Source organism: Panthera tigris, chromosome C2 (assembly GCF_018350195.1).
Source record: "Panthera tigris isolate Pti1 chromosome C2, P.tigris_Pti1_mat1.1, whole genome shotgun sequence".
Classification (NCBI taxonomy): domain Eukaryota; kingdom Metazoa; phylum Chordata; class Mammalia; order Carnivora; family Felidae; genus Panthera; species Panthera tigris.
This window is the reverse complement of record NC_056668.1, coordinates 28,811,077-28,822,374: the sequence shown is the minus strand read 5'-3', so window position 1 is coordinate 28,822,374 and position 11,298 is coordinate 28,811,077. Positions and strand designations below refer to the sequence as shown.

Sequence of the window (11,298 nt, the reverse complement as noted above, 5' to 3'; positions counted from 1 at the left end):
AAGGAAGAATTTCTCTTTGCCCATCAATAGTCCAGCCAATGAGAAACTGCCGCACTCAGCCAATGAAAAGCCATCACCACCCTGAACTCCTCAAAACAGCCCCTCCCAGCTTCCTCCTTTCTTCTATGAAAGCAAGCCCCTCTCTTGTGTTCTCCGGACTTGCCTACGGTTTGCCAAAGTTTGCTTGTCCCGAATTGCAATTCCTCTGCTATTCTTGAATTAACTCATTTGGCTAGTAAAATAACTGGCTCTTTTGTTTTTTAAGGTCAACATGTTCTTCTAACTCCACTTAGCTATTAGGAAGAACGCGGGGCTGAAAAAGTTGGCAATTTTCTCTATACTGTCAGATTCTGAGGTCTGAGGTCTGAGTTTCATAGAGAAAAAACCTGTGCGTGCTTGATAGAAATAAACCAAGATATTCTAACCTGAAAAACGTTTGATTCTCCCTGTCAAAATCAATACCTGCCCTTTCCTTTTGCTGCTAAATGCCATTATTGTGATTCGTGTGGAAATTCTGAAGAAATTTGGTTATGCTTACTACTGGGGGAAAAAATAGTAGCCATGTTCAATAAAGAATAAAGCCATCAACTCCAAATGACAGACCTGCATGTGGGGTTCCCTGTAAACCCAGTGGAAGAAAGCCAAGTTCACCTTTAATAGACAGCCGTCTGTTGGCAGAGTCCTTTGGAAAGTTGTTCTATCTGCCCCTCTAAAGTCATGTTTGGAATCGTGATCTGGTGACTGATTGTTTACATACAGCTTGTCAAGGTTTATACTCTTTGAGATGTGCTGGTCTCCAGTTCCCTCCCACTTTCCTATCCACAGTGACACACTCAAAAGCAGTCTCAATTCTTGCATCTTAATATTTTACAGGTTCTCTTCATGGAGTAAATCCAATCATTCCTTCAAATACTCTCGTTCCCATGTGGATAAGGAAATCTGGAAAGATTCTGCTCACTGGCTGTGCTTTACATTTCTGGTTTCCCATGTCAGCTGGGCCCTAGCCTTTGGACTTTTTAGATATGGCTGTAAATGTAATGTGATTGCAATGTTTACTGAGTACTTAACCACATGCTAGGTTCTGTGCCCAACATTTTAATTTAGATTCTAATTCAGATTCTAATTTAGTACTTTTGGTGCCTTGTGAGGTAAAAATTAGGCTGAAAAGCTGAGGCTAAGAAACAAGAAGCTAAGTAACTTGCCTTGTTTCACACAGATCACAAATGCAAACCGAAATTCTAGCCCAGTTCTCACGCTCAAGCCTTGTTTTCAACCCGGTCCTCAGTCATCTCCTCCTCTCTTATTCTGATAATGAGCCGTGGAGGTACAAAGCATGTGCTGAAGAATTACATGTCTATTTAAAAACACATCTGCCTAATGGAGAAACATCCCTCATTTAACGTTTATTTTTGTCTACTTTAAAAACTAATGCATGTTTGCTATAGAGAATTTTGAAAATATATAAATATGGACAATAAAAATCTTTCATAATCTCACTATCCCATGGGGACCACTATTAACACTGCTTATTTGCAAACAGCAAATAATTTAACATTTTTAAATGACAATAATTTAACTAATTACATATACTTTATAGTTTCTGTCATAGATAGAGGCTATATCCTTTAAAAGTTGTATAATTATATAATTATATTGTTAGCATGTTCAGATGTTAACTTTTATCATAAATATCATGACTTAATATTGCATCATGTGGATGTATATATATTAACTCAAAGGTTGTCCTATTGCTATACTTTAATTTTTCCTTGCTTGAAATATATAAATAATGACCCAGTGAAAATATTTATCAATAAATCATTCGATTTCATTGCTGTTTATTCCCTTGGGGTGGAATGTGAATCATTAGGAAATTCTGTTATTTAAAATTAAATTTTAAATATAATGTAAATTCTCTTCAGACCTTTCCTGAATGATAGTCTTGCTATGCACCACAGATGAATAATTAGTCTTAGGACCTTGTCTTTTTTCACTTGCCTTCCTCACTTTGTAAATATTTGGACCCAAAAGGCAAAAGTAATCCTGGGTAAAACTGCTGGCTCCCCAGGACAAAAGAATGTAGGAAAGCCAAGCCAAGTCCAAGTAGTCACTGCTTACTTTACCATTGTGTGTCCCAGTAAATTAAAGTGTGTGTGTGTACAAATATTAAATCTTGACCCTTGAGTATGTATTTCTAGTATTTTGTGTGATGAAATTCTAAGTCACACAAAGAACTTCTGCTACATGACAAAGTATGATAGTAGCTTTGAGGAAAAACACTTATACAACGGTCTAAACTGAAGCTGAATTGACACTATATCACAGAACACCATGTTTACATGAAAGAATGATTGAAGACAAACTATGGTTATTCAGACTTGGATACCTGGCAGAATTTGCTCAACAGTAAACAGAGCGAATCTATCATTGCAAGGTATATAACTGACAGTGTTTGTTGCCAATGAAAAATTCAAGGTTTTTAGAGAAAGTTGTATTTTTCCACTACCAGTATTCACCATTATGAGCTTGACAGCTTTCCAATACTTAAAAATTTTTTTGCTGAAGTTGATGGTGATATCAATAAGCTTTTTTGGATATTGCATTATGATATGTGTCAACATTTGGAATGTATTCATAACTCAGTTATTCATACTGAGTTATTCATAACTCATCATACAGTTATAAAATCATACAGTTATAAAAGATTCATTCAAAATGCAAGATAGACCAATGAATTTTAATGTAGCACAAAAGGTTTGCTGATAGGGTTTCAGGTTCTACATTGCAACTAACTTTTAAGAAACTAGCAGAGGTTTGCTGTTATTATCAGACAAATATCTGGGACTACCTGAAGAGCAACTAAATTAGTCCACCTCTTCCAACTATAATGTGTGTGAAGTGAGATTGTCTTCATCTACTTCAATCAAAAGCATACATCGTAATAGACTGAATACAGAAGCAGGCATGGGAGTCCCACCATCTTTTACTAAACCAGACATTAAAATGTAAAACAATGCCAGTATTCTTAGGAAAAAAAAACAACAACAACAACAAAATACAAAAAAAACCTTTTTTCTTTAAATATAGCTATTTTTCATAAATAATATATCATGAATGAAAACAGGTAATGGGTTATTGTTAGCTTTAAATAAATTAATAAATAAAAATTTTAAAGTCTCATTTTAATTTCTAATGTAGTGAATATCCGTAGAGATCCTCCATATACACAAAAGTTATTTAAATACTCAGTAATTTTACAGTATGTAAAGGGTTTCTGAATACAAAAAGTTAGAGCTCTCTTGACCTAAGAGAAATTCATACACCAGTCCTCTGAGAGAGAGATTCTTCACAGCACTGACCATGGGAGCAAGGAATTGGAGTGAGCCTATAGCTTGTTCACTAGGCAATTATTTAAGTAATAATCATCACAATAATTTATGTAATATATACCATGTGTTCTTGCTGTTCTAAGTGCTTTACTTATTACACGATTGAATTGTGTAATGCTTACCACGAATCTATGAAGAAGGCATTGCTATTACTTCCATTTTATAGATGGGAAAGTGAGCTCTGAGATGTTAAATGACTTGCTGTTAAATAGTGGCGCTGGACTTTAACCTGAAGTCTTACCTCACAGTCTACACGCTTAATGACATTCAAGTTCCTGTAAATTGTAGTGTTTACAGAGAACAAAGCACCATGGAGAAGTCAGGAACAGCAGGTGATTATTGCACAGCCTCACGTGGGTAGATCCTCTACAAAGAAGAAGTTAAAAAATATGGGGGGAGGGAAGGAATTGTATTGCAATTGTGATGACTTGTAGGAAAATGCCATTTGTATACTTCCATGTTATTCCAGATAAATGACTTATGGTGGCTAATAAATGTACCGGAAAAAGAATCAGTGGGGAAATATCAATGAAACAAAATAAAATAAAAATGGCCCTTCACAAAATGGCAGTAGTATGCCATGAACTGAATAGTATTGTTTATTCAATTTTTAATGGCAAGGTTAAAAAAAGCAATGAAAATAACATCTACTCCATACCAAACCCCCCCCCCCCCATTAAAACATAAACTATGATTGTCTTGAGGAGAAGAATTCTCCCCTGTTGGCCACAGTGCCAAACACTTGCCCAGATAACTATGGGAAACAGGCAGCTCTTTCTTTCAGCCTTATTTCTAATCAGCCTCATTTCTAATCAGCCTCAGAGATTCTGATCCTAATCTATGAAGCTCTCAACAAGAAGGGATAAGGTGTGTGCCTAGAGCACTTCTAAAGTAGAACAGAATCCCTGGAAGGAAAAGAACCCGAAAATGAGTCTTTGCAGCAAGCTAAAAAAATTGAATACTATGACATAAAACGTGTCCCACCCATTACTAAATCCATATGCCCTTTTATTCCCTCTCTCCATGATTTTCTTTTTGCTGAGAAGGAAATATTTATTTTATAATTCAGTTAGTGTGAGAGTTGAGTGATAGAATGCTAACTTTGTGGCAATGTTTAGTTTATGTCAAGGTCATTTTTTTCATACTTTCTGTTGCCTAGGTAAATCTAAATATTTTACTGTTTTCTTTAAGTATTGAAGCAATGAAAATTGTCATTCCTTTCTTAAAAACCTCTCATGCCTTCCATCTCATTAGCACAGTCTTACTGTACATACCTCCTTCAAAATAGAGAATCTTGGCATTGAAATACGATTCTGGGGGCTCCCAGGGATTTTCCCCCAATTCCTTTGAGTGGAGACAGTATTACTCCAGTTTCCCAACACACCTATAGCCCTGATGTTTACTAAATTACCTTGGGGACCTCTCTCCTCCCACTGATCAGTAAACTGTGTGTCTCTATAGAGCTGAGTATGTGTAGAAATCTGTCTGCTTTCAGTTGCTAGAACCAGCTTTTTCTGAGGGGACTGATTCCAAGAAGAGGAAGGAAAACAAACGTTGAATTTAAAGCCTGAGCTATTTTTAGGCCTCTTCTTCCTGGCTTACCTCCTTCATGGCACAGGTCCAAACTTCCTTCTTTCCTTGTATCTGAAAAGCAAGGACTAGCTCTACAGAAGATCTTGCACATGGAATCCACACAGTGAGCAGTTTCGAAGTACAGATGGAGAAAGGGCCCCTCAGGCTGAGGCTGCTCAATATGAGATATCCCCAGATTGGCACATGAGTTTGTGTAAAGTTCTAGAAGAAGTGAGACAAAGTTTCTAAGTCCTGAGCTGCGATCTCATTTCTTCATAGACACATTTGTTTTAAAGTAAAATCTGTCACTTCCTCTTTGCATAGGGCCAGACAAACGTGGTCCAAAGAGAGGAAGAAAGCCAAATAAATCTTTTCTAGACATCTATGACAAATCATTTAGTCTAACCCTTATGTAGAAATTATCTGGTTCCTCACAGTTTGACTCATTCTATGAGCGGACTAAAACTTCCCCCAGGTATCATCTTTGGGCCTTTTTCTCTTGGAAGCTGGCTCTCTCCAATGCTAAATCTCATTCTTTCTATTTACCTCTAACATTAATTTCAAGAAGCAGACAGAATTTTCCTTTGTCCTGAAATATAATTACCCATCCTTGTAAAATCATCACACTGCCTTATCTTTACCCCATTATTCAGAATGTCTAAAATTTCTTCCTCTTGTGGTGCTTGGCTGGCTTAGCCAGTGAAGCAAGACTCTCTATCGCAAGGTGGTGAGATCAAGCCCTACGTGGGGATGGAGCCTACTTTAAAAAATAAAATAAATAAATAAAATTGCTCATTCTTCTGTTGCTTCAGGGTCTAAGTTAATTGAAACAAAATATTTCCTCAGACCAATGACACATCTCAGGGATCAGCAAATCTTCCTCAAAGTATTGCATACACCAGACTTCTTCTTTTTTAAAAATGTTTTATTTTTTTATTTTGAGAGAGCAAGCACAAGTCGAGGAGGGGCAAAGGGAGAGAGGAAGAGAGAGAGAGAGAGAGAGAGAATTCCAAGCAGGATCCTCCCTGTCAGCGCAGAGCTGACCCTAGGCTCAATGTCACCAACCAGGAGATCATGGCCTGAGACCAGCAAGAGAGTGATGCTTAACTGACTGAGCCACCCAGGTGCCCCTACAGCAGTATGTCTTTATACAAGGCTCCCTGTTCCTTAATAGTTATTGAAACTCAAAATGCCATCCTTAACATTATATTCCCTTTTATATGTCTTGTATCTCATTTAGCTCTTTGCTAGTTCTAGTTACTGGGGAGTTTTTCATTTATTATGTTGCTTTATACTTAATTTGAAGAATAAAATTTAGATTCCATATACTCCTATGGTTTTCTAATAGTAAGGGAAGCATTTCATGTGTTTCTAATTTTAAAACCAGTCCAATAAAATTCACTTCATACAATTCTACTGACACCTGTTGTCCTTAACAGTTTCCTGTAGGGGACAACTGCAATATTCTGTTTACAAACAAAATTTCTCCCCTCATCCCAGGGAGAAATGAGCTTTGTGCTTTATCATGAAGAAACACTGATTTTCTAACAGAGCAATCCTGCAGCTTCAAGAGTGGAGACATACAAAGTGCAAACTCCCCCGAGGCAGATCTTAGTACCCTACAGAAGGTCCCGCCTCTCCTTCCGCCCCTACCTCCCACTCCGACCCCCCTGCCTGCTCCACCCCGCGCCCGCCTCCCGCCCCCTGCCGGTCGCCCGGGGCGCGCTCGCGGGAAGGGTCGGGTCCGGGCAAGGCGACTGCCAACTAGGTCTGGGCTGAGTGCGCGCGTCCTTCCACCTTGTAGGCGCCGGACTGACCGACCCCAGCGGAGAGAGGTGACAGCCTCGGTGCCTCTCTCCGCCTCCCGTCGTCGCCAGGCGCCCGAGGACCATGTTCTCCGGCCCGCAGAGGTGGGGCGCCCGCGGCGACTACGAGCGGGTCCCCGAGGGGCCTGAGGCGCAGGTAATGCTTATTGGTCCTGCGGGGAGAGGCGGGCGGTCTCCCGGCCACTCTCGATGGGGAAAGGGAGTTGGGGAGGGGAGAGCCTCCTGTTAAGACGCTGAAACGCGAAGTGATGGTTTAGAGCCTTGTTTTAGCCGTAATCACACACGAGACACACACACACACACACACACACACACACACACGCGAGGGCAGTCTTGAGAGCGGCAGTCGAGGAGGCTGCTGGAGGAGAGAAAGAGGCATCTTTGTTTGAAGGGATGAATAACTCCCCCGTAGTAAACAGAAACAAGCATTTGAGAAAAGAACGAGTGGACCTGGCATCGCTGAAGGAGTAGAGGTTGGAATTAGAATTCTGCAAGCGGTGGCAGACCCCAGGAGAGACTCGGGATAAATAATGCTGTGTTAACCGACAGTTTTGGGAGACTGAGGTTGGAGCAACCCAGAAACTGCGGACACTGAACTGTGCCTTACTCTGCCCCCATGATAACACGTGCTTCTTCCACAATAGGAGTCACGTGCTAGGGCAGAAGTACAGGGAAATGAACCCCGCACTTGTGTGTTAGGAGGAATTTCCTTAACAAAAAATTCCACTTGTTTTACTTTTCACCACTATAGGAGACAAGTCTTAGAAATAGCCCCTAACGTTAAGTAGTTCTGTAATTCTAAAGAGGAGGAGGAGGAGGAGGAGGAGGAGGAGGAGGAGGGAGATTTCAGATTCAGGTGATCTTGTTCTACTCCTGGTTTTTGTTAGTGACTCCAAGTGTCAAATACATATGACGATACTGTTCTGATTACATATGAAATGAAGCTATAAACTTCTTTAAAGGTAAAGCAAATTATATGGAAAGTATTCTTTTAAAGGTTTATAAAACATAAATGTTGAATAAATCGCTTAAAAATATGAAAGAGCTCCACCAGGACAATACACCTTTTTTATTTGTTAGGCTTAAAGTGGGAAACAGGTTTAACATCACTAATACAACTACAGAGGTGGCAGTAAATTACACACTTGTAGGGAGGGAATTTATAAAACAAATAATTCTCTTACCCCAAATTCCAGTCAGTTCTTCCCATAGGATTCCATCAGTGTTTATATCTTTGACTATTATTCAATCTGGATAGCTTTGTGGACCAGGAATCCATTTAGGTAAGATTGAAAATACTAGTTTTAATTGCATTTTCTTTTTGTTATTTCTGTGATGTCAAATTGAAAAAAAAAAGTTAAAGGTTTCAAAGCATATTGAAAACCTTTTATGATTAATTACATTCCATTAAAACGACTTGATATTTTTGACATAATAGATCTCAGATAAGAATACTACCTACTTATAAACTAAGAACATGGCTTTGTTTTAATATTTATGTATTTATTTTGAGAGAGAGAGAGAGGAGAGGAGAGGGAGAATCCCAAGCAGGGTCCCTGCTGACAGTGCCAGTGAACAATGAAATCATGACCTGAGCCAAAAATCGACAGTTGGATGCTTAATTGACTGAGCCATGCAGGCACCCCAAGAATATGACTACCTGATAGTCTACGGTTGGCATGGTGACCTACGAATAAAATGCTTCTAAATATTTTTCTTGCAGTGATTAGTGGCCATTCATTCATTCCTCCAAAACATGTTTGTTATGAGGTAGTCTTTGGGCTGAAACTGAAAATATAAAGATAAATCAAATATGGTTTTCTTCTTTCAGAGCAATTAAGTCTAGCAGGAGAGAAGAAACTGTGAGCAAATGATTAGTCAGGAAACAGTGAGGGTAAATTCAGTGAAGACTGAAGCCCTTTAAATCCTTCGTGAAGAATATGTTGAGATTGCTATGGTAACCCAGAACAACAATATAAGCCTTGAAGGCGGGGATGGGAGGAAAGTAATTATCAAAGTAAATCTTTTTTCTTTCTTTCTTTCTTTCTTTCTTTCTTTCTTTCTTTCTTTCTTTCTTTCTTTCTTTCTTTCTTTCTTTCTTTCTTTTTTTCCGAAGACAATAAATCTTAAATAGGATTGAAGTACAAGTGAGAATTAGCCAGAAGTGAAGTAGAAGGATGTGGGCAGGAGGAAGGGTATCTCTAAGCATCAGCAAAAGCCTGTAACAGGTAGAGTTGAGAGTGTGGAATTATGGCTGGGAGATAGAGTGAACTAAGTAGATTAGATCCAATTGCTTAAACTTCTTAGTTGGAGGATCTTCAGGTAAGTTTCTTAAACTCTAGGTCTTCGTTTTGTCTTCAGTAAAATGGGGATGACAGAAATGGTTTCACCACAAAGACATGTTATAGTTAATGAGATAATATACTTTGTACAGAATCTGGCACATAATAATTGATTAAGAAACCAATTCTTTTTGATTTCTGGATGTTTTCCCTTCTCCATGAAGCTGTACTTCCACCTCCGCTTAATTTCCTCCACCAATTCCAGAACTCTCCTCCAGTATCTAAAAGAGAGCTCCTGAAGCTAGGGGTTATGAGATATCGTTAAATGTAGCAGTCACACAAACCATATCCTCGTAGGCCACATCTGAAGATTGAACCCAAGGAGATTGAAAGCAACATGCTGCATTAATCCTGGACCCTGACTATGCTGTGGTCTCATGGTCTGAATACTTCCTGTTCTTCCATCATAATCCAGAAATAACAGGACCTCTATTTAGTTGAGAATTGCCCTTAAGTCAGAAATGTTAAGGTATGTTTATGGAATTCCTGCTATATGCCCAATGGTAGATAAGTACAGTAGATAAGAAAATGGCTTAGAAAACAAAGGCCTGTACTAGGCTTGGGTAGATGAGGAAAATGGGAAAGATTTGGGGTAAATAGATCTGCAGACCAAAAATACTGTCAGAGTGAGGGTAAGTGAGTTAGAAGGACTGAGAAATGCTTAGGAGAGGATAGGAGGAAATCAGAACACTGAAAGATACTTTTAGAATTGTTCTTAGTTTTCTATATAGATGTTGCTTTGTGGCAATATATCAATAATGAACTCAGTGAGACCCGTGCTATGAATTCAGTAAGTATTTATTAAAAAGTCATTCATACATTCTTGGTGCTTGGTAAGGCTTATTACCTTCACCAGATATTTTACCTTGTTTACTGTTTATTTTCTGGGAGGTAAATATGCTTGGAATTCACTGTGACAAGTTCAGTGTAAGATGCCTGGCCCACATCTAAGGAGTCTGTTTAACAGAGGACTCAAAGGACCTCATAGGAGATGCTTTCCCATGGACAGTGGGCCTAGACAGAAAGTTAAATCAAATACTGAGTTCTTGGTCTGCTAAAATAACCCTCTCTAGAAGCTTTGTAAGACATGGGTGCTGAAACCAACCACTTTTTTTTTTTTTTTTAATTAGCTCATGATTCTCTGATCAGTTGGATCATGACCTAGTTTGGATCAGCTTGACTGATCTCTGCTGAACTGTTTTAAGCACTACTGCCAGCTGGAGGGTTGAATGGTGACTGGGTAGTCTACTCATATGTCTGGCAGTTTCCAAGCCAGGATGACAGACAGATGAGCACCTCAGCTCTCTTCTCCGGGGTCTCTCATCCATTAGCAGGCCAGCTTAGGATCAGACACGTGGTGCACTCAGGGTTCTGAGCACACCAAGCCTCTTGGGGCTTAGAATTGGAGCTCTCTTTGTGTCACTCCTGATCAAAATAAGAAGCAACGCCAGCTCAGATTCAAGGGGTGGAAAATGGAGTCTACCTCTTGATGGGAAAAGCTGCTAAGAATTTGTAGCCATTTTCAATCTGCCACAGACATACATGTGTCTTGGATGTGAATAAAATCTTTTCATTGGTGGTAAATGATCAAATTGGCAACTCCCTGTGAAAGAAAATGTGACTTCCAGGTTAATTGAAGAATTTTCGGAACGTTTTCCACAATAATATGTGCACTTATTTTCCAAATGATATGTTTGGTAATAGTAGTGATGATGATATCATAGGTCACAGGAGTGAGTGGTTGTTTTCGGCCACAGTGTGATGATGACTGTTTTATGTTTGTCATTGCATTTACTTTTGCAAAGTAATATCAAGGTAGATAGCAATTGAGTAAATTATATATATCTTCAGTGATTTATAGTATGTCATTTGCTACAACTCAGAGAGCAGATTTGGAATAAATAATGTTCTCACCTCTATACTGAGGACATTTTGCTGTACAGGATAGAATTTTGGCACTCACTCCTTCTAGGATAAGAATTTTTTAAAAACATGGTAAACACTTTATGTATGAAATCAGAACCGGATTAGAGAGGATGTATGATAAAATTGTTAAATATGGGACAGTTTCTAATAATGAGCTTGACTGTGGTGATCAGTTTTACTTTTTAAAATATAGACATTGATGCTAACTCTAAAAATATAAAATGATTACTTTTGAGGCCTTCT

The 11,298-nt window shown here is 38.8% G+C and overlaps 1 protein-coding gene across 5 annotated transcripts in view; it reads left to right on the top strand.

Moving 5' to 3' along the window:
- Positions 1-6,711: 6,711 nt before the first annotated feature.
- LOC102965415 (multidrug resistance-associated protein 1-like) overlaps positions 6,712-11,298 on the top strand; it is an 87,754-nt gene continuing 83,167 nt past the window's right edge. For 4 of the 5 annotated variants that reach the window (XM_042956543.1, XM_042956544.1, XM_042956545.1 and 1 more), the window contains exon 1: positions 6,712-6,923. In XM_042956543.1, the coding sequence (XP_042812477.1) occupies positions 6,852-6,923 (72 nt within the window). In that variant the 5' untranslated portion in view covers positions 6,712-6,851. Of the gene's footprint in view, positions 6,924-8,774; positions 9,110-11,298 lie in introns of those variants that run through there. The other variant, XM_042956542.1, reaches the window with a different exon arrangement.